General features: G+C 34.8%; 5 protein-coding genes across 9 annotated transcripts; 3 read left to right on the top strand and 2 right to left on the bottom strand.

The window, feature by feature from the left end:
• Positions 1–2,424: 2,424 nt before the first annotated feature.
• LOC119633470 (gamma-tubulin complex component 4 homolog) lies at positions 2,425–5,137 on the top strand. 3 transcript variants are annotated; one of them, XM_038027044.1, is made up of 10 exons: positions 2,425–2,591; positions 2,644–2,797; positions 2,871–3,159; positions 3,225–3,408; positions 3,477–3,850; positions 3,917–4,043; positions 4,138–4,513; positions 4,568–4,683; positions 4,743–4,912; positions 4,971–5,137. In XM_038027044.1, exons 1-10 carry the CDS (start codon positions 2,523–2,525, stop codon positions 5,110–5,112), a joined length of 2,001 nt encoding a protein of 666 aa, XP_037882972.1. In that variant the 5' UTR covers positions 2,425–2,522; the 3' UTR covers positions 5,113–5,137. The 3 variants fall into 3 exon arrangements, with proteins under 3 accessions (XP_037882972.1, XP_037882973.1, XP_037882971.1); XM_038027045.1 differs by having other exon boundaries at positions 2,663–2,797; positions 4,138–4,683; XM_038027043.1 differs by having other exon boundaries at positions 4,138–4,683.
• A 10-nt stretch (positions 5,138–5,147) lies between these two features.
• Positions 5,148–9,476, bottom strand: LOC119633469 (conserved oligomeric Golgi complex subunit 4). The gene is made up of 7 exons (XM_038027042.1): positions 9,217–9,476; positions 8,125–9,159; positions 7,863–7,996; positions 7,204–7,807; positions 6,952–7,137; positions 6,637–6,869; positions 5,148–5,215 (listed from the first exon to the last, which is right to left on the bottom strand). The coding sequence occupies exons 1-7, from the start codon at positions 9,301–9,303 to the stop codon at positions 5,173–5,175; spliced, it is 2,322 nt and encodes a 773-aa protein (XP_037882970.1). The 5' UTR covers positions 9,304–9,476; the 3' UTR covers positions 5,148–5,172.
• Positions 9,477–10,158: 682 nt separating this feature from the next.
• LOC119633747 (nuclear pore complex protein Nup154) lies at positions 10,159–16,151 on the top strand. The gene is made up of 16 exons (XM_038027456.1): positions 10,159–10,457; positions 10,515–10,674; positions 10,731–10,807; positions 10,874–11,030; positions 11,084–11,388; positions 11,451–11,623; positions 11,692–12,412; positions 12,467–12,815; positions 12,882–13,121; positions 13,184–13,342; positions 13,951–14,351; positions 14,403–14,548; positions 14,614–15,115; positions 15,184–15,650; positions 15,712–15,834; positions 15,906–16,151. Exons 1-16 carry the CDS (start codon positions 10,365–10,367, stop codon positions 16,039–16,041), a joined length of 4,209 nt encoding a protein of 1,402 aa, XP_037883384.1. The 5' UTR covers positions 10,159–10,364; the 3' UTR covers positions 16,042–16,151.
• Positions 16,152–17,426: 1,275 nt separating this feature from the next.
• LOC119633558 (probable protein arginine N-methyltransferase 6.1) lies at positions 17,427–19,174 on the bottom strand. Its single transcript, XM_038027167.1, has 2 exons — positions 19,114–19,174; positions 17,427–19,051 (listed from the first exon to the last, which is right to left on the bottom strand). Exons 1-2 carry the CDS (start codon positions 19,159–19,161, stop codon positions 18,056–18,058), a joined length of 1,044 nt encoding a protein of 347 aa, XP_037883095.1. The 5' UTR covers positions 19,162–19,174; the 3' UTR covers positions 17,427–18,055.
• Positions 19,175–20,057: 883 nt separating this feature from the next.
• Positions 20,058–21,154, top strand: LOC119633494 (60S ribosomal protein L9). 3 transcript variants are annotated; one of them, XM_038027077.1, is made up of 3 exons: positions 20,058–20,114; positions 20,459–20,706; positions 20,767–21,154. In XM_038027077.1, exons 2-3 carry the CDS (start codon positions 20,466–20,468, stop codon positions 21,096–21,098), a joined length of 573 nt encoding a protein of 190 aa, XP_037883005.1. In that variant the 5' UTR covers positions 20,058–20,114; positions 20,459–20,465; the 3' UTR covers positions 21,099–21,154. The 3 variants fall into 3 exon arrangements, with proteins under 3 accessions (XP_037883005.1, XP_037883006.1, XP_037883007.1); XM_038027078.1 differs by having other exon boundaries at positions 20,096–20,185; XM_038027079.1 differs by lacking the exon at positions 20,058–20,114 and adding an exon at positions 20,226–20,364.
• The last annotated feature ends 756 nt before the right edge of the window (positions 21,155–21,910 follow it).

Here is a 21,910-nt window from a genome sequence, read left to right as displayed (position 1 = left end):
AAAAGGCCATAAACAAGAGCATACAATCAAACATCGTATAGTGTTGCCACATGTTAAGAAACCAAAAAAAACGCAAAATATATCTCTTTATAACCGAAATTAGAAATTCGATTTGGTTGTTATTTGCACTGACCAAGAAAATGACAAATATTTTTTTAAAAATATCCTTAAAGGAATATTTAATTTAAATATTTCCATAAAATAATATAAATATTCTTTAGTTATAAAGCCCTCGGAGCAGAGCTCTGGATTTCACCTTTGATCCTTACTGAGGAATTCTTGTAAATCTTTTTCATTTTGTGTCGACCGATTAAAAAAATTTTGAAACTCATTATTTACTTTTACGTTTGTTCGTTCAGTGCATATGTTAGCGGAAAAACGAAGATGACAGTCGTAACTGTAGCAAACAAATACGAGTATCAACTTTCGCTTTCGTCCACGGAAATGCTATCTAAGAGATACACTTCTTCTTTTTTTGTTATTTAGCAAAGCAACAACCGAGTAATGACAACGTTGTTTTCGCAGTAGTGCTGTAAAAGAGGAGCGAATTGGGGACTTTTGCCGACGGTTTTGCAAATTAGCATAGCGTTCGTTCTGCAAATAGCAGAAAATTTGCCGGTCATATTCAAAAGAGAGCAACACTGCAAAGAATTCTCTTAAGTAATGTTTTGAGACTGATATGTTGTATTAACCATGATGTATTTAATATATTTATATATCTCTAAACATATATATATTATTCTTTAATGTATTTTAAGGAAACACTTTGACAAATTGAAAATAAATTGCCTTTGTTTCCTTTACCACTTCCTAGAAAATGATATGAAGTATAAATTGAAATTCCTTATATTGTAATATAAGAAGAAGAGGCAAGAATAATGTCTTAACCAATTTTTCATCTTTTTTTTCATTGATTTCTCATTTATCAATTTATACACAATCTCTGTAACTGACTGCGATAAAATAAGAACATATAATCTCCGAAATTGTTATCGGAGAAAAAAGAAAGAAAGGAAAACAATACAAAAAGAAAGAAAGCGAAAACCCTTAAGCAAGTACGAAGTTTTGGCGTCTGAGAAAAAGCGTTAACAAAAAAACATTCCATTTTAAAAAAATAATGGCAAAAATACAAAGTAATGCGTCACAAACCTTCTAATATGCTGGTCGTATAAGTCTCTTTTGAAAATAAAGACAAAATCATTGTTTTGAGATTCGATTAGAACAAAAAAGACTTTAAAATTACATAGGTAAAAGAGGAGGCACAAGTCAAAGTTGAAGCCTATTAACACGGATTCAAAGGGGAGAACGAACAAACGATAATAAGAAGGACAGATCCACTTTTTATTGCCGTTCGACCGACCTATCTGTCCATCTGAAGTCTTCCCCTTTTGTATTGTATTTTGTATTTAACCTATAGCTCGCTTTTTGGAAAATTTCTAAAATTTTGTGCACAGATATCCTTTGGCCCAAAAATAAACGTGAGGAATGGGTCGGATCGGGCCACTTCCTTATTTTGAAAATTTATGTCTGTCAAATATGATTGTTCTCTCATATAAAATCAATTCGACGTTTGCCTTTTTATCCTTGTCGGAAAAGACCGTGAATTCTCGGCCCGTAATATATGCCTAAAAAAAATTTGTGCCGTATCAGATGTGTGTTTGCAACACAAAAGAAACTTCTCCTGTAGAATTAGCACAATTTAATGTTTTTGACAAGTAGCATCATTTCACGGTCCATAGCATTAGAGATCGTACGCGACAGATTGCCGGACCTACAAAAGAATCTACGGGACATCTCATTTTCTGTCAAAATTAAAGGATTCTTCCATCTTTTCAGATTATATAATAACCTTTTTCGGAAATCAATTTGTTTCATTAAAAAAGGAAATCTTGCTTTTCAATTAGCTGTAGTTTTTCCTATCCTGTATTCTTAATATATTCCATTAACGTTAATTCTGTATTACATTGTAATCTTTAGGTTTTTTAGAGCTCAGCGAAATGAACAGCTTATTAATATAATGTTAAGAAATGAATAAAATTATTTATTTGGACGCTGAGAAGGTAGGTGTTTGTGACGGGAATGATTATTGACTGAAAGCATTGTCGAATGCTTAGATAATAAAAAACAAAATCGTAGCCGAAATCACACCTTCTACACAAAATCAAAGCCGAAAATTTTTGACTTCAAGAAATCTAGCGTGGCTTTTCATATATAAATTACAATGGTTTTCATTGCTCTTGAATTTTCCAAACAATTCCATCCAATTCCACACTAATATATTCTACAAACCGCTACCTTGCATGAGTTATGATCAAAATATATTCTATGTAAAAAGTCTGCGCGATTAAAAAATTCGACAAAATCGATAACACGATTACCTACATCTCTCATCGCTATTGCATCGAAATTGCAAATAAAAATCATATTCGCACGAAATAATGTACATAGATTAAACAAATTTATTTTTTATGAAATCGTTTACCATTAAATAAAGTGAAAGTTATCTTTAATACCTTGTAAAAATGATCCATGACATATTGCTATCGTGCCTTAATTTGCACTCCAAACGTTTGCCAATACAGGAATTTGTAGTAAGTGTATCATTTTGAAACTTTTTCAAACATTGATACTAGAACATTGCAGGTATCGGACGCTGTGTCAGCATTCTTACATCCATGTGAAATAAAAATTATGGATGACATTATAAAAATCGTAAATCTCTTACGGAATGTTGCGAAATTTTCAAAAATTTACGGAGCGAATCAAAACAGCACTAACATTGTGGAAACGGATATTGGTAAAGTAGCAAAACAAAAAACAAAGACATTGACATATGGTAGTTTATTAAAAAAATTTTAAAATAATTGCAGAACCTCTGCAAACTGGATTGTACTTAAAGGCATTTGTAAATGGCATTGACGATTCGCTCGACGATTATGTAACGGAAATTTCCGACCTCGAGAGACGTTACATTCAAAATCCCACTCATTCCTTATTGTTTATTTATCAAAAGTTGCAAGAATATGAACCTTTGGCAACATATCTAACAAAATTGATACGAGGAATTCGAATGTACAAATTGCATGGCTGCACTATCGTACAATATATACAAAAGAATAGTCTTCATGGTGACGCTCGCATTTACAAAGCGATGAAAACGTACTGAAAGTATGCATAAGCGTTTTTTGGAAAGTATTCATTGTAGATTTTTTCCCCATCGCTAGAATTCAAGCATCTGTAAATGCCATATTTCTAAAGCAATTGACCCATTGGATATTGTATGCGAAACTTATTGATAGTTATGGTGAGTTTTTTATACAATCATCCGAGACACATAATGAAAGTGCAACCGAAAGTGAAAAGGGTACAAGTATTGGCAGCAGCAAGCATACTACCACTTCCTTATCAGTAAGTTTTTTAAAAATATTTCTATTGCTCTATTTTAACTGGCATTATTAATTATTATTATTTTTTAGGAAGCCGCCAGCAATTATGCTGATATATGGCGTTACGAAATATGTTATGATTTATTGCCTCAATATTTATCATCCAGTTGGGCTGAAAAAGTTCTCTTTATAGGTCAAACTGTTCTTATTTTTAAGGTTAATTCTCACAAGTCAAACAAGGGAGTTCACACCTGGAACAAGACCGAAAACAATTTATTCAAAAGTGAACTCTCTTTATGGAATGAAAAGGAGCACATTTATTTTACCAAAATACAGGACTTACAAAATGATATAGATCTAAACGTATCTCATTATGAGCGAGTTATAGATGAAATTAAATTATACGTAACTACTCGATTATCTGAAATAGCAATCAATCAAGCTGACCTAGTACAACAATTAAGGTAAGTTGCATTTCATTTTAAACACAAATTGAACTTAAGTAAAACTCCTGTTTCGTTCTCTTCCAGATTGGTTAAAGATTTTTATTTAATTGGCCGCGGAGAATTATTTTTGGAGTTTATTCGTCAAACTTATATCATCAATAAAAGTATTGATGACGAAAATAGGGTTCGAGATTTTGTTAAAGCCTTTGAGGTATCCACATATAAATAAATCATTCTCCAGACGGAAATGTTTATAAAGTTTTATTGTCCCTTATCTTTTACTTACGTATTAATTTTATTTACAGTGCGCTGCTCAGGGCGTAGGAGTTACAGAAGATTTGGAACAATTTTCCCTTTGCATACCTAAGACGAATTTGGATGTCGACGAATCTACTCATGAATTCGGGTTTTTTCAATTAATTCAACTTCAATACAAAATTAATTGGCCACTTCATTTATTATTCTCTCCGAAAGTGATCGAACGGTATAACGTATTATTTCGATTTCTACTCCTTATTAAAAAAATGCAGTATGATTTACATATGATATGGTATCAGCATACAAGGGAATCGAAAGCGAATGCGCATAAAGCAAATCAAAGCCAGATAATTCATTTACGCAATCAGCTTATGTTTTTTGTTGATAATCTTCAATATTATATACAAGTTGATGTATTAGAGAGTAAGTGTAAATACATATATCTGGAAACTTTTATCAAAATTTTTTATCACACAGGTCAATATAGCATCCTTATGAATACTATATTGAATAAGGCTGATTTCGAACAAATCCAGAGAGCTCATAGTATTTTCCAAGCCAATGTCCTATCTTTGTGTTTCCTATTGACTGATGTAAGTTCTTAAATTCATAAGTGTAAAATTATTTTTACCTTTTACTTACTCTAATGTAGGAAAACACAAGCAAAACGAATATCCTACACTCGACAACCCTTCACTCTAGTAATCCTGTTTATCTTATAATTAATGAAATTTTTCACATTTGTGAAGATTTCTGCAATTTAAAGGCTAAAGGCGAAGGTGATGAACATATCGACAAGAGCATTAATGAGCTGGATGAGAGGTAAATTAAACTGTTTGAATTTTGCAGCAGACAAATATGTTATTTGAGGAAATTGCAGATTTGGAGGATTAATTGAGCAGCTTATAAATTTGTTAGTCGGTCTTAAGGCAGCGCCCTGTACAACGCCATTATCGCAATTGTTACTACGGCTCGACTTCAATCATTGGTTCAGTATTCGGAGAAAGCGGGAAAGTTCTTAAATATTGTTTTTTTTTTTCTACAAATTTAAATTTAAAGATTATTCCAAAAGTTGCCCATATTTAAAATCGTAGGCGCTTAATTTCCTCCATACGAAAATCAGTTCTGTAAGAAACAATAAAGAAGGAAAGATATGTTTACCAGCAATTAATATATATAACAAGTAAGAAAATTATATGCTGCTTGGGACCGAATCTCGCATACCTACCACCATTAAAATCTTTGGCGCATCATGTTTTTAATTACTGTTATAAAAAAGTGAATGCGATAGAATTTTTCTTTCGTTAAACGGTATTGTTAAGATAAATTAATATACCACGTCATGACAATCAATACGCTTAGCTTGTCGCATTCTGCCCTCCAAGTCCTTTTATTTGATGCCCATATCGCTGGTACAAGAAAAAATGAATCCTTTTCGTCATGGTGTTCGTCATATAAATTGTTAGACAGGAATACATTCATTTGAGGAATACACGAAATAGTTTCAAACATTCTGTCTTGTTTGCCTTATGATAAATAAACATAAAACCCCAAAAAAAATGAAAAAAGTAGAATTTAATCTCTTGTAACTTCGTGTGGGTGGGTATGGCCGATCTATTCATTTTTGCACACGTAAAGACTAGAAAAACTCTTGCGAGAAGAGGTGTCGCCCCGAATCATTTTTGATAGTTTTCGTCCTTGCATCAAATGTGCGGCCGTATCAAATTTAATCACTCTCCTGCAGATTTTGTAGGTAAACCAAGTTAAAGGAATACAGCTCGTCAACTTTTTTCATATGCGGTCACTTTAATTGCTTCATTTTTTAGACTGTTCCGTAAAGTAAATAAGGAAAATTTCAGCCTTCTTCTTTTTATACTTTTATAATTTTTGAGTAAGGAACAAAAACACAAATTTTTGACAAGAAAAACGGAGCCGCCTACAGCTTATGCTCTACTGCGGCCGATTCTCAATACCAACATGCGTACAAGAACTTCCAATGTTTCTACCAAATTTGAACTCGATATATTAATTTTAGCGACCAGGAGAGTCCCAACAACGAATATCACACAGAAGGACCGACGTGGCTAAAATCAATTCAGAATTTCACGCTGTTCAGGAATATGTAGTATAGAGTATTTATAGAGTATCTGAAGTTTCCGTTTGGGTTTTACATACATTATAAAAAAAAAATAAAGTTGAGCATGCATACGCTCATCCTTCAGCGGTGGATATAAAAATGGGTAAGAATTTTCAGCAAATTGAAAAAAAATATTTGATAGAAAGCGACAAGCTTGAAAATTTCTGGAATTTTCTAGCCAATTTGCATATTTGGCGAATGAACATCGACTAAAAATGTGTTGGCTGCCTTTCTCAGCTCGCGCTACATTAAAATCAGAATTATAAGCAAAACCGCCTTTCTGGTGGGGGAGGCGGACATTTAGCTTTTCGAATGGACATAATTTAGACATACGTACAATTTACATTCGAGTTTTCATTCGTCCAGTCATTAACAATGAAATTAGATTCGAAAATTATTTAAAGCCCACCTTAACGTTAAAATTGTGCGAACTTCGTTTGGCGTAATGCGCCACGATGGTGACTCGCTAGAGTTTTCTGGATCCCAATATTCATTAAGCTCCGATACTTTTTCCAAATTCAAGATTGTCGCAATTTGTGTTAGTCGTGTCATTTTGTCACGCACAGACCAGGACCAAGACGTCGCGTTTGCTAAATAAGCACCTAAAACGCGAATTTCTTGTTCTAGAACCAAGCCACCTAACTATATTCAAGAATAAAAAATGAAAAAAAGAAATAACGAGTATACAGCTAGAAATATAGGAAACGCTGTTGCTTGAACTTACGCGATTGAAAGTGCATTTTTTAATAGCCCTCTCCAGACGAGACGTTAACTCGGTTGCTAAAATGATAACTAAAGCATCGTAATTACGTACAGTTAGGATCAGCTTAAAAGAACTGAGGAAACCATCGATCTGAACGATCAAATATTGTACAAATGTCTCGCCGGCTTCGTAAGCTGCCAACTCCTCCTAAACGATTCGAAAGTAATTCCTTGAAATATTAAAAATGAATAGAATAAAATTGTTTTCTTGTACCTCGCTTAAATGGTGTTTGTAATTAAGATACTGATCAATCCATGGGTGTAGGCGCGGCTTAATAGCACTTGAACGTAACTGATGCATACCAAAGTCGACACAAGCTTTTAAAGTATCGCGTACGGATTTTAATTCAGCTACGCAACTATCAATTATTTGACGCTCTACAGCAGACATGGCGGGAAATGTTCCAACTATTTCTTGTTCCATTGTTAACCAAAGTGTTTCGATATACTCAGTCGACATGTCTGCATTATTTAACTGTATCAAAAAATTTACTCGTGCTTTTTCCGAGTCGTTAGACTGCAGCTTACCCTGCTGCAGTGTCGTCTGTATAGCATTATAAGCCTGAGCCAAATCGATGTATCCCGAAGGATACCCGACTTTTAAAGGCGACCGTAAGGCATTTACGAAATCGCTTTCCAAACATGATGCCGCGTTATTTATCACAGCGCAAGTTCCATTGATCGATTGACTGGAGAGAGCGCGTCTTATAGATTTGCGCACTACAAAAAACACATCGTCCACCATTGATGAACATTGCTGACCATTCTCATAAGCATCTAAAGCAATAGCCTTAATTACACTTCCTTCCATGAAGTATCTAAAATAAGTGCAGGCATGTCAGAAAATTTACTATATTAGAAGACAAAACTCACTTCTCCAAGAGTAGATATATTGCTAGTAGCTCTTGCATTTGGCGACTAAGATCGCATTGACCTAATAGTTTGCTCAGTTTATCCATTTGATCTTGCTGTTCATTTTCATCTAAGGAACATGCTTCAATATCAGCCTAGAAAGAACGAACCAAGCTATTATTAGATATTAACTAAGGATCAAAAAATTCTTGTGGATTTATGTGCACTACTACCACTACAACTACTACTACTACTGAATTAACGACTGCGACAAATTATTTACCGTTACACGACGTTTCATAAAACGAAAGTATAACTCTGCCCTGGAATGCATAAGAGTAATTTCAGCTATTATTGCATCTAAATCTTTGGGATTCAATTTGTCAATTGATCCGCCTGATGCCTTGCGATAATGTCCCAATGACGGTGAATTTGCAGAATTGGTTTGCGAATTACGTATACTTTCGTTAACTTGCTGAACACGAAAGGAAATTTTCCGGTTTTTGTTAAATTCCAAAATTAAGTTTTTTATATCAAGATCACATTGACGTTGTAAAACAGTTAACATGTGTAACATATGGCCCAAGCCATAACACGCTTCTACTATCGGTTGATTAACCTCAATGACACGGGCAAAGTTTTCTAAAAGAGAAGTTAAAGCGTCCGCATACGCTACAGGTAACCGCTTTTCCGCTTTCGCGATGTCTAATGCGTTGTTCAATTCTTTTTTTGCTTTTGCGGATAGTTTCGTGCATATGTAATAAGAAAATTTTTCAATTCCTTCTTCGTGACGGCCAAGTAAAGGAAAAATTTTGAAAAATCTTTCCACTGAAGCTAAATCATCCTTTTTTACAGCTTCGTCAAAACGCCGCACAACTAAATCACGCATTTCAACAGTTGCAGCCTCCAGGGTTTGTACAGCCTCACTTACTGAGCTCACTGAACCTTGAACATCATCTGCTGTACGTTTTAATAGTTGCAAATCCATAGATAAAAAACGGCTTATATGACCTGCACCTATTTCGTAATCTTCATCCTGTATTGCCTTCTCAACACCTTGACTACAAAGTTGCAAATCAATCAAGTCATGCACCCGTTGCTGACATTCAGACACTCGACTTCGGGCCAAATCTAAACGGCGAACTTTTGCACTCACTGACTCCGCCAACTGAGCTGTGTGTACTATTTGCCAATCCAACTTGTTGGAATCTTTGAGAACTTCCTGCAGCACAGATAAAGCTTTATGAATGCCATTCATTTTTGCCTCCACATGATCTTGTTTTGCAAGAAGAGCCTCCAACTCAATATTGATGCATTCCTATTTTTAAAGACTCTAAATATAAAACTAATGTTGTTCGATAAAAAGAAAACGGACCTCTTTTCCCTTAATTAATTCTAAGACTTCATCCACCTTCCCAGACGTAGAAATATCTACGTCACCAATTAATGCCTTCACATCCATACTGCTTTAATTGCAGGCGGGATTAAATTTCAGTCAGTAATGAAAATTCCGTTATTTAATTTTCCATGAACTTTTTGTATATTAAAAACTTTTCACTTGAAAGTTGTAAAAGTTATATCAACAACCGAAAATTCGCCGAGATGTAGTTGATTTATTATATTTCAGCAAATAACGTTAAATAACATCTGTGTAAGGACTGTTGCCAGATATAAATTTCTTCTTTCTTCCTTAATTCGAGCTCAGCTACGATGTACTATGATTTATTTTTACAATTTAAAGTGAATTTTTATGACTTTAAAATTATATGTTATTATATAAACTATATATATATATATATATATCTGATATATATTATTATTATTAACTATTCTCGCAGTATAGGAAAATCATAGGATTTAAAAAATCCGCCTGAGTGGCCGAGTAGGCAAGAGTCTCGACTAGCAACTCAATAGTCGTGGGTTCAAACCTCAAGTGCGGTAGAGTTTTTTAATAAAAGCCGATAGCCCTAGATGCTAGTGCTTTAAGACTTTAGTCTTAGAATTTATTCTCTGGCTAAATTTATAATAATAATAATAATAGGATTTAAAAAATTAAACGGGCAATTCAATTTATTGCATAATTAACTAAACAGTAAGTAGGCTGATATAATTTTTGGGTGGGACTTCAACTTCCCGACCTTTTATAAAACTTATTTATGTAATTTATTTCTATTTATTGGAATTTGTGATAAATGTTGAAAATAAAATCTTAAATTTCGAAGTTCTTTCATTCCTTCCATTGCTGTTCGTATTTATTGCCATCCGTAGTTATTTGTTAAGTATCTAAATCAACTAAACCGAAGAACACAAATTCAACATGTGGCAACGTCTAAGCGGACTAAAAACGCGCGGCGCAGAGTACAATATGACAAGAATTTTATATAGTCGATGAAGACTTCCTTTTTTTTTTTACTTTTATATCAATATAAAAATTTCAGGAACTTGGTATTATTCCGAGTATACGTCTTATATATTTTTTATTACTTGTAGTTTGTGTGATATATATAGCAGCAACGAAACACAATGAACTCTGTACAAGTGGATTTGTTCGATATAGCAAAGCACATGCTGGATAAATATGAATTTGAGGATTTGTCGGCGCCCGACCTGCTCGAAGTAAGTCATAAATTATTTCTATCAGTTTATTAATATTTTGCCGCAACTAATTTAAAGATGGCGGGTGTCAGCCAACATGGTATGGCTACAGCTAGTGGCCTCAACGATTATGATTACCAGACGTTGTCCAGTTTGTCAATGGGCCATAAGCAGTTAAATCAAGTACAGACCGTAAACAAAATTCCTATACCACCCGAAATACTAGAACATTTTAAACGTAAGTTTGCAAATAACGAATATTTATTTAATGATAATATTCATTTATTAATGCAGACATAAAATGCCATTGTATGATGGGGCTCTTTCCCGAAATTGGACGCGCATGGTTGACTATCGATTCTGAGATATACGTAAAATAAATTTTCACACGTGTAAATAATGTGCAGCAAATTTAAAAATGTCGTATTTTTTCATAGATTTGGACCTATGAGCAAGTGCGCGATGTTGCCTATTACGATGGATTAAACCATTTAATTGTGAGCGTCGGTTTGGTGAAACCAAAGGCAGGTGTTTTTATAAACGATGTTAAGTTCCTTATGATATTAACGACTCCAATAGAAATAGTAATTTTGGGTAAGTTTATGTGGTTTGTCGTTTAATCTTATTGACTGAAATTTCTATTTTAGGAGTCACATTTGGTGATGCAACAAAAACTATTTCATCACCCTCGCGTAATATACCGAGCAGAACCACATTCCAAGAGATGCAATTGATGAATAAACCGATATTTATACTAGGCACTGATAATGTTGCCATTAATGTTGTACAGGGTAGTAACGATGGCCGGATATTTCTTGGTGGCCGCGATGGTAATCTTTACGAAATTGCCTATCAGGCAGAATCAACGTGGTTTGGAAAAAGGTGCAAGAAAGTGAACCATTCACAAAGCATTATCTCATATATAGTCCCTAGCTTTTTAAAAGTATTTTCAGTAAGTACTCTTCGTTCAACTGACGTTCTTGCAAAGCTGTTTTGACTTTTTCTTTTTTTAAGGAAATTGATCCTATTGTGCATTTGGCTATCGATAATAGTCGCCAATTGCTATATGTTCTAACCGAAAAGGGTTCTATCGAAGCTTGGGATATGGGTAGAGACTGCAACACAATGCGACGCATAGCAAAACTCACGCAGAATGAAATTGTTCAAAGCGCTAGCAACATTGTCAAGTACGTTAGTCAACACCAGAAAATGAGGACAACTTAAATCTATAATGCTTTTTTCTTTTTTCATACAGAACAGTTGACCCTTCAGTTTTCAAGGGTATTAAATCTATATGTCCTCTTTCCATAGATGATTGCGCTAATTTGCACTTATTAGCTGTTACCCAATGCGGAGTGCGTCTTAGCTTTTCTATAACATTTTTAACACTAACACAAATGCAACAAATGAGTCAAATATTGCCATCGGTATCCCCGATGGTTCAACAGCAGTCACCCACTAAAGTACCAGCTGGCACGTGTCCAAATAGTAGTTTGCCACCATCACCTGCCTCGTCTATTAAATGTCCACCAGATCCGAAACGGCATTCAGGATTATATCTCATTCATGTCCGTCTCCCTCCGGGCTACACACCTAATACAACTGTTAACAAACCTAGACAGGTTCATTCGGCTCACTACAGTGAAGGCACATTGCTATTAGCATCAACTCCGCAACAGGATCAAGATATACTCTGGTCCATTAGCTCAGCCCCTTTTCCTCATCGCCCTTATTTGACCGAATCAACAACAATTATTCCTCTAGACGGAATAGTTTGGAATCTGGCTGAGATACCCGACCGGTGTAAAGCTAATTTACAATCACTTTTGCGTAGAGCACAAAAATCAAAAAAGGTTGTACTGTTAACAAATCAGGGAGCACACATTATAGCGTTGTTAAAACCAGTCGACATATTGCAACAGTTGCTAACAGCGTGTCATGGTCCGCATCATGAGGCCGTAAAAGCATTTTTCCGCGTAAGTATATAATGTTTTCTTATCGACTTTAAACATACAGTTTGATTTGGACAGGTTCAAGGTGAACGAGAAGCTTGCGTTACAGCGTTGCTGCTGGCTTGTACCGAACAATACCGTTCTAGCGATTTGGCTATGTGGGCTGCTCAAGCATTTATGTTGTACGGTGGTGAACCATCACTATCTAATCAAATGCTTGGCAATATACCTGGCGGGTTCAATAAATTGCCATATCAAAATATTTCGATGACAATGGGATCAACAGGTATGGAGCATAGACAGTCGCCGCAAATGTTCATGTCAACGCCAATGACTAATCCTTATGGTGGAGTTATTCCTAATCGAACGCTGAACGCTACTCAAATGCAAGGAACCTTTCAGCAATCGCATTATCCTTTAAGCCCAGGTACGTACGCTATGATCTTTTCAATCAAATATCCTAACAAAAAAGTGTCTTTCCCAAACTTAATAGTGGCTAATCAACCTGCAGGCATAGCTGGTGTTAATGATTTGAATGCTCCTGTTGTCTATTCGTCCAAACATGATGGTTTATATTTGTACGTGACGCGTTTAGTGCGCCCTATATGGAAATTGCGTTGCACTGACAGCAACCTCAATAGTAATCTTAACCAAAATGATTGTACGCTCATTCTGGAGGAATTATATGCGATTAGAAATTTTTTGGAAGCAAACTCAGTGAATGAACTTTCCTGTAATTTAATAAGTAACTCTATTAAGACCATTGAACAAAAAAAAAAACATATTTTTCCATAGGTACATTGAGGAATTACAGCGCTCAAGCTACGATGTCGAATGGTTACGGATCTTCAATACAAAGTACAAATATGGCTGCTAACGATCCACATTTAAACGCCGTTGAGCAAGCTCAAGCAGAAGAAAAACGTTCATTAACAGCGTTAAATTATTTCATAAGTAAGTTTAAATGTATGTAACGCATTTATTTTCACCCTCGCTGGTATTTTTGATCATTATAAGTTTCAATCAACAAATATTACAAAATAGGCTACGAACTCAAGTTTTGCGATTATTGCGAAGATAGATTGAGTGCAAACAGAACCATTTTTAGAATCTATTGACCATTGATTAAACACACTTAGGAATGGTTAGGCTTTACAGCTGAATAAGCATTCCAACCAAGCTGATGATGAAGGTTCAATGCCGTGAGAGCAAGCGATTAGCTTAGCACGTTGCCAATTTGAAAACTCATTATATATATCTCAACTCAGTATATATATCTAAAAATTGCTTTCCTTGATTAATTGAAGAGGTCGTTGGATTCATGTTATCAACAGCATTGGCGAATATTTTGCATAGTTGTTAGTAGGACATAGGTTGGATTTTCCTCCCTTTTCTCTGTCGTGAATAATAAATATTACTACATGTACCAAAAAAATAATTATTAATTTTTGTAACGATTTGCAATCAATGTAATTGCGTTTGATATAAAATATGACTTAAGAAAGTTGAGATATTCGCTAATTGACTTTTCGACTTTTTTTAAAATTTTTTTGCTTATTTAGAACACTTATGTGAAGTATTTGCATTATGGAAAATTCTTTGCGAACACCACTTTAATTTATTGGCTTGTCAGCTTTCAAAGGATCAGCAGTGCCTATTGGCTTCGTCTACCTTCCGGGATCTTATATTATCGGGTTCCGAGTCATGTGTACTTCTAATTTTTTCCCTAATTCACTCATATCTAAAAGACAACGCTAGCGTCGGCAATATATCGGCTAAATTACGTGACGTCTGTCCAAATTTGTACCGTCATGAGGATGCAGTGTCATTTAAGGCCACGGAAATATTGATGAATGCTAAGAATTGCACTTTTCCTGAAGAAAAAGAAGAGAAACTTCGTACAGCTCTACAACTATGTAAGGACGCTGCTCCTAATCTACCATTACAAAATATTTGTCAACAGGTTCGTAGTAAATAAAAAATCGAAATTGTTTCTATTGCTTACAATTCGTAGTTTACGCTAAGCGGCTTTTATGAAGGGGTCATTGAATTGACGATTGCTTGTGCCTGTAAAATAGATCCTGAGGAGTACGGAATTCATTACTATCAAAGCGATGAACCGGCAGAAGATAGCGAAGGCTACGCAGCTTATGCAGCCAGGTATAATTGTGTAATGTGAACGGAAAGAAGCAAAATTTCAAGTAATTTGTTGCCTTTTCTTCTAGAATGAATTGCTATAAAGAAGTACGCGTAATGCTCGATCAAGTTTATCAGTCCGTGTGCAATGCCAATACTAATAAGGAATATTCAAGAGAAAATTGCCAAGAAATGAATTTAAACGATCAGATTGAAAAGATTGCCGTAATGGCTGTTAAAACGAAAGATCCGCTTTTGCATGTCTGTGTATATGAGTGGTTGATGGTGCATGACATGTTGTCTGAGTTGCTAGCTCTTAGCGAGCAATCTTTAGGTGAATTTCTGCGACGCAGCGTCATACGGACGCCCGACAACTTGAAACTTATCGATTTATTATGGAAATATTATGAAAAGAATGATCATCACGTACAGGCGGCCCGTATTTTAGATAATTTAGCATCAACCCAAAGTGAAAATATTCCACTCGAACAAAGACTTGAATATCTGGCTCGTGCTGTTATGTGCATGCGCAACGAATGCGTTGGCTATTCAATTACAAATGGAGTGCTGCTTAAGGAGCTGGAAGATAAGGTAAAAATATGATAATATATTTAAATATGTTTAAATATTTGCAAAGTAATATATTTACATTTTGCAAGCTCGAAATTGCCAGAGTACAAAAGACAGTTCTTGATGCTGTTTCTGAGTTGGTGGGCACCAATGTAAATGCCACAAAAGCCATTAGTAATTTAAATGGGAATCTTTATGATATAACTCAGTTATATGAAAATTTCGCTGATCCTTTCAATTTATGGGAATGCAAACTAACAATTCTCAACTGTTCGCACCATAACGATCCTCTGTTAATTGAATCCGTTTGGGGAAAAATTATCAACGAAGCAGTAGAAAATGCCAATTCGGTCGAACAGGCCTGCACCCGTTTATTTACAAAAGTAGAAACTCTAGTCAAGGAATTCGGCGAATCAGGGCATTGCTTTCCATTAGCTTTTATAATAAGAGAATTGGAAGTTAAAGCGTGTCAATTACGTTTCCCCGAAGGAATAGTCCCAGAAAAATTAATTGCTATGAATCTGGACATTGAACTTCTTATGGAATACTATTCAAGGTGAGTTATAAAGGAATTCATATCAATTTTTTCATTAAGAATCTACGTTTCGTTTTTAAAGAATGATTTCCATTAACGAACGAATTTGGGCAAATGAAGGCAACGCATGGCAGCTGGTGCAGTCATCAATCTGTATTATCACACTTTTAGCCAAAAATATCCATACATTGTGCTCTCGTACAAGGTGAATTGCACTCAAGAAATATCACTTGATTCTATTCTCTTATCTGATTTCATTATTTTATAATTTCATAGGCGACGCATAGTAATTGGAAAAGCTCAAGATACGGTTTCAACTTGCCTTAATTTATGTTATCAAAAACCTGGCACCGAAAGTATGCAACGAGCCTTAAAAGAATTACAATGTCGCCTGCAACGTAATCTAGCTTAGATGCAACCAACTGCCAGCACTAATCGATACAAACCAATAATATTGATTTTTGTATTGTTATTCTATTATTATTATTATTACTATTATTATTATTATTAAGTTTCTTGCATCCTTCTACTAGTTATATTTTTAATTTGGGGAACAATTACTTATAATGAATGAACAAAATATCAATAATAATCGGTATTTAGCGTGTGTGTGTAACGATACATGACCGCTTATCTGTGAAAATACGTCAACCGAAACGATAAGTGCTTTTCAGTTCAGTTCAGATTCTGTCGTGATCGAACCTTTCGTAACCACCGTCGTGGTGCCAAAAAAAAAGGACAGTAACTAAATTTTCATACTCTATAATATTGGATGGGCGCGGCTGATCTTTCCATTTTTAGAATAGGGTGCACATATTGCACTTTACTTTAAAAGTTTAGAAAAAAAAATTGAAATTATGACCCACTATAAAATTAAGTGAGCATTGCCGGTTTTTTACATTTTTGCAGTGATAATACAACATCGCCCATAGGATCCATGGCCAATTTTTTTTGGATTTAATTGGTGTAGTTTAAGAGTGATGAGCAAAACATCAATGTTTTATTACTTTTGAAAAACAGAGGCGTTTTCAGTTTATGTGGTGCTGTGGTCGTGTCCTTCGACCGGATATGTTCATTGTCGATGCTGATCTGCGTAAAAGAACTTTCAATATCTCTGCCTGAATTCAATATCAATATCATAGCTTCATTTTTCCGACCAGAAGAATATCTACACCAGACATTCCGCAGACGGAGATGCTTAAATCGTTTTAAAATTTGGTGCTGATCTACAATATATACACTTTGTGGCTGGGATCTTTTCCTTCTAGGTATTGCAAATGTTTTGAGAAAAGGAATATACCCAGAGAATGTGTGCCCAATCGACTGAACACTCACTCTAGGGATAACCAAAGCAAATTCTACCACACCGAGATCTGAACCCGCGAAAACTGTCTTTACTATTCAGTTCTTCTTGGGAATAACTAAACTTTTCTTTGGAAATAAGTCGTCCCGCGCCTCTCAGAAGAAAGGCAAGCGTAAAAGGTAAAAGGTAACTCCATCTTTTTTTTTTATTTTTTTTTTGTATAGTTATAAAGCGGGCAAAGAATTAAGCGAAGAAGTGATTAAAGATGCTTTTTTCATGAACCACACTATTGACTGATTACTCGGAGAATTTGGCAAAGTGAGAATTAGAGATCGGTTTTTTCTCAAACAGAACTTCGTGTGCCGAGGAGAACCTATATTGAAACCTGCCTATGAGAAACGTGGGTATATGAATGATGGTCAGAATTCAATGTCTCCAGACGTAATAATTTAACCGCTACGAAAGATAAGATCGAGAAATTTAGCCTAAAACTTGGAGCATTTCATTTGTTTTTTTATAACATTCAAATTTGTATTGTGAGAGTAACGCAGAAATTTGTGGAAAAGTTTTGAGCAAAGTTGATCCGTCAAATCGATCACATGATTGCGTACTTTTTGGCTCCAGAACTTGGGTTTAATTTAGGAAAAATTTAGGGAAAATATATTTACAAAATCAAAGGATTGAAAGAGAATTCGTTCGCCAAATTAAGCGTCCTGCCTCCATTCAAAATATATCAATACAAGCATCAAACGCTGACGCAGTTGTCTGTGAATCTGTAATGGCTATATTGAGGTGTAAGGTATATGAAGAAATTTATTTGATGATCCAAATTAATTTTTATGAATAACTATTCATCGTGCAATTATATGTAAGAAAACATATTTTTAGTAATTTTCTTCAGCCTGTTAATAAGTCAATTAAATGTGTCCTTAACTTTATGTTTCCACCGAAAATATATTTAGATTTATATAAGGGTTCTTTTCCAATTTATCGATAATTGCTAGTATAAATTGCAGAATCGATGAAAAAGCGGACATCGCACAGACGTGATCAATTCGGATGAGAAGATAGCATTTACACTTATCAAGTGTATTAATAAAAAATGTAACGTATTTTTATGTAACTAATGTGTATCCAAATTTTGCAAGTGCGTCTTGAGAAGTATGCATTTAGTCATATAGCATTCACATGGTACAGGATGTTCTATTGCATACGGGTCTAGTAACTCAAATTCCAAATCGTATTTGCGAATATCGTCCGATCTTCGGCTCATTGACATTTTAAATGAGATGGGTGCGTTATTGTCAATTTCTAGACAAGCATTCTCTGGAAGAACAACCACACATTGCTTCCAATGAGTTATGGAACAATTGGGGGCCGTCGAAAGGATAATTGCGTCCTCATAATTTTCGCTGGGAAAACGACATTCAAACCAAATACAAAACCCTTGATGTTTTCCTGACTTCTCCGCTACCAATACCTCTTCAAATGCTATTTCATCCAAATCTGTTCGATTAACATCCATTAGATTCATCCAATGGGCAACAGCCCCCCTGTGCAATAATTGCTCTGGAGATATTTGCAAAATTTCAGGTTTATTGGAATTTTGTTTTCTTAGCTGTGAGCTAAATGACTTAAGGCACACACCATCTACATTATTCCAGTCATCGAAACGACATGGCACCGAACAAGGCGCTACATATATGGCACACTCGGTTGGAAACATCAGGCCATCTGGCTTAAGGAAATTATCCCGCGCAAAGAGCACAGAATCTAACATGCCTTCATGCAACAAATAAAACCCCATCCACTCGGAAACGATTATGTCTACCTTCGCAATCGAAGTTGGTAAACAGAAATCTTCTATCTTCGAATGAAAAACTTTTACCACTGAAGTTAATCCATTATCTTCCATCACTTTTAAAGCAATCTCGGCTAGATTGGAAGCTTCCACTGCGTACACTAACTTTGCTCCAGCTTTCGCACAGAACGCGGACAAAATTCCTGTCCCGCATCCAACATCCAATACAATTTTATCTTTGAAAAAGTTGGCATTTAATTCTATCGCTTTTTTGTATGCCTGCTGCCTAGGACGATCGCGAAGCATTAATTCATGCACCTGATAATGTTTAATCGAAAATTAATCTAACATTTCGGAAGCCAAACAAAAAATAAGATTACCTCCAAATTTTCATAATGGGTAAAATAGTTGTCTAATTCGAAATCCATGCTCGTTGTTTTAAAAATGTATTATAAACAAACAGATTTCAACTGTTGCATGTAAACATTCTTGCCCAATATGCGGCCCGCAGATTGAGTTGTATTTGATACAAATGTGATACATATAGGAATGCTATAAGATGTCGATGATATTTGATGTTTTTGATTGATCCATAGTTTGGAAAAGACAATTGAAACTATTTGATGAATATATTTTAATCCTAAAATATATGGTCTCTGTTACATGTTTTTTATTTTTTACATATATAAACCAAAATTGTAAATCACATAATATAATAAAAATGTGAATTAGTATACGTCAAAGGTGGATGGCATAAATAGTTTATAAACTTAAAATATATTACTTTTATCTTTTGTTTAGGCGCCGTTTTCTGTTAGTTTTATTTGTGAATGTCATACAAAACCATATGATTTGTCAATTCTCATAAAGTTTTGTAAAAAGTCGGCAATATTAAAGCCCCAACCCGAAAATAGGAATAAGGCCTCATTGTGTCAGTCCCCTTTGTTACTCAAGCCGTATATTTACATACACCTCGATTTTTTTATTTTTTCTTATGAAATGATATGGTAAGGCAGGAAAGCTTGGTTTTTATGGTGTCAACCCCGTGCTTATTAAAATTGTAGCGTTGTATGTAAGCGAAGCTTCATTGCATTTAAAGCCTATCTTCCCAGTTCCGGGGAAAACATTTACATTACAGATTTTCCATATATCTAGTTTATAATTATTCATATATTTATTATACAGACTCTTGAAAAATTGATCCATTTTTCGGACTACGCCGCTTGCATTGCTTTTCAAATGTTCGACTTTTATACCCGGCACAAAAGCAAAGCGAACTGATTACATCCAATGCTATTACACTGGCAACGCTGCCACTGAATTATAAACGTCAAAAATTTCCTTTCTATCAGCAAGCCTTTTTCCGGTTGATTTTGAGCGTGTAAGTTTATATAGTGTATTTTTGCAAAAAATTAATTTGGAGACATCGTAAATATGTGTACATGAAAGCTGGTTAGATTTTATATGTTAATTGTTAACAACGACAATGATTTCAGTCAAAAAATTATTTACTATATAAGAGTACAATTAAACGACCAGCTTTGTGCAATAGTTTGAGATTGAAATATGTTTCATGAATATAAATAACAATACTAACCCTAGACCAATTATTCGCAATTCTAAGAGTGCAAGTAAAATTATAAATACCATAGTTTTAATTAGTAAAGTTGTTCCTTAAATTTCTAAATTTGCACTATAATAGTGTTTACTTGCATTTAATTGCAGTGTAAATATGAGGACGATAAACTCAAATCAATGTGTCAAGATTCCCAAGGACATAAAGGCGTCTGTAAAGGCTCGTGTTGTCACCATTACAGGTCCAAGGGGAACGTTGAAGCGTAGTTTTAAACATCTGGCTTTGGATATGTATATGGTTAACAAACGTACCCTTAAAGTTGAAAAGTGGTTTGGCTCAAAGAAAGAATTAGCTGCTGTTCGTACGGTATGCAGTCATATTGAAAATTTAATCAAAGGTAAGAACATTTAATTAATCTGTTTGTTTAAAATAATAAACTAATTGCTATTCTTTGCAGGTGTAACAGTGGGTTTCCAATATAAAATGCGTGCCGTGTACGCCCATTTCCCCATTAACTGTGTCACCTCTGAAAATAATTCCGTTATTGAAATTCGTAACTTTTTGGGTGAAAAGTACATTCGCCGCGTTCAAATGGCTCCTGGTGTGACCGTTGTTAACTCTACGGCTCAAAAAGATGAACTTATCGTTGAGGGTAATGATATTGAAGCTGTCTCCGGATCAGCAGCTTTAATTCAACAATCCACGACAGTTAAAAACAAAGACATTCGAAAGTTTTTGGATGGTTTATACGTTTCCGAGAAAACTACCGTAGTAAAAGAAGAAATATAAAGTGTTTTTCTTGATTACAAAAAAATAAAATTCGGAAAGTTGTTAGTTCATTATAAGACATTGATTTCGTTCTCAGCAAATGTAATGTCTGAAGTCTGAGGAGGTCTGTAATCAATCGAATGCTAATGTCTTCACTTGCAGATAGTAATTTTTGCTTCTATACGCGTATGGGAAGTTATAAAAGACGCCAAGAAGGTTGCAACAGCCCGTCAATGAAGAAAGGAGATTTTCGGACATTTTCGAAAATGAGTGGAAGTAGACTAAGAGTATTCGAAACTTTCTTTATCCATGGAATCTCCTCTTTTGTTAGACTTTTTTTTACAGTTGATCAAGTGGGTTCTCTAGAAAACAGATCCTATTAGAAAAGCAAGAATAATAAACTAGAGATGTTTATCGTGGAATGGCATTGAGAAGCATCGATAGCATAATTTTGTTTCATGATATTGGAAATTGTGTTTGAATGTGCCCATGCACATGGGATGTTGATATATATGGAAAATAATTATTGTTCTTGAAAAAATTAGATCCCTCTGATATTTAACCTGCAGAAAAGTGTTATGAGCGACAGTTTTCCTGCCATTTTCAGTTTTTACAATTCGTAAAAATTACTATAGTGTTGTATTTAGACATATTTTCTTTTGTTAACTACCAACATCTCTATGTTTTTTTGCGCACGACATCCAACTTCCATATTTCCAAGCGGCAGGTTGTTTCAATTGCAATGAACTTTACCAATACTGCTTGTGTTTGACATGTATTTTTCAAAAGTAATTTTTCGATTTCTGAATCTTTGAGGATCTTCTCTATTCCAG

The sequence above is a fragment of the Glossina fuscipes genome, unplaced genomic scaffold, assembly GCF_014805625.2.
Source record: "Glossina fuscipes isolate IAEA_lab_2018 unplaced genomic scaffold, Yale_Gfus_2 2, whole genome shotgun sequence".
Taxonomy (NCBI): Eukaryota; Metazoa; Arthropoda; class Insecta; order Diptera; family Glossinidae; genus Glossina; species Glossina fuscipes.
Note: the sequence above shows the minus strand (reverse complement) of the source record. Positions and strands in the feature narration are given on the sequence as shown.

Bases quoted from the DNA above. Each gene is read 5' to 3' on its own strand.
- LOC119633747 (XM_038027456.1), top strand. From the start codon at position 10,365: ATGAACTCTGTACAAGTGGATTTGTTCGATATAGCAAAGCACATGCTG. The intron at 11,031-11,083 runs GTAAGTTTATGT...TTTCTATTTTAG, and splicing joins AATAGAAATAGTAATTTTGG to GAGTCACATTTGGTGATGCA. The intron at 12,816-12,881 runs GTACGTACGCTA...CAAACTTAATAG, and splicing joins GCATTATCCTTTAAGCCCAG to TGGCTAATCAACCTGCAGGC.
- LOC119633558 (XM_038027167.1), bottom strand. From the start codon at position 19,161: ATGGATTTCGAATTAGACAACTATTTTACCCATTATGAAAATTTGGAG. The intron at 19,052-19,113 runs GTAATCTTATTT...AAACATTATCAG, and splicing joins CCCATTATGAAAATTTGGAG to GTGCATGAATTAATGCTTCG.
- LOC119633469 (XM_038027042.1), bottom strand. From the start codon at position 9,303: ATGGATGTGAAGGCATTAATTGGTGACGTAGATATTTCTACGTCTGGG. The intron at 7,138-7,203 runs GTACAAGAAAAC...CGAATCGTTTAG, and splicing joins ACAAACACCATTTAAGCGAG to GAGGAGTTGGCAGCTTACGA. The intron at 5,216-6,636 runs GTGGGCTTTAAA...TGTTTCTTACAG, and splicing joins CGCACAATTTTAACGTTAAG to AACTGATTTTCGTATGGAGG.
- LOC119633470 (XM_038027043.1), top strand. From the start codon at position 2,523: ATGATCCATGACATATTGCTATCGTGCCTTAATTTGCACTCCAAACGT. The intron at 2,592-2,643 runs GTAAGTGTATCA...AGAACATTGCAG, and splicing joins TGCCAATACAGGAATTTGTA to GTATCGGACGCTGTGTCAGC. The intron at 3,409-3,476 runs GTAAGTTTTTTA...ATTATTTTTTAG, and splicing joins ATACTACCACTTCCTTATCA to GAAGCCGCCAGCAATTATGC.
- LOC119633494 (XM_038027077.1), top strand. From the start codon at position 20,466: ATGAGGACGATAAACTCAAATCAATGTGTCAAGATTCCCAAGGACATA. The intron at 20,707-20,766 runs GTAAGAACATTT...TATTCTTTGCAG, and splicing joins TATTGAAAATTTAATCAAAG to GTGTAACAGTGGGTTTCCAA.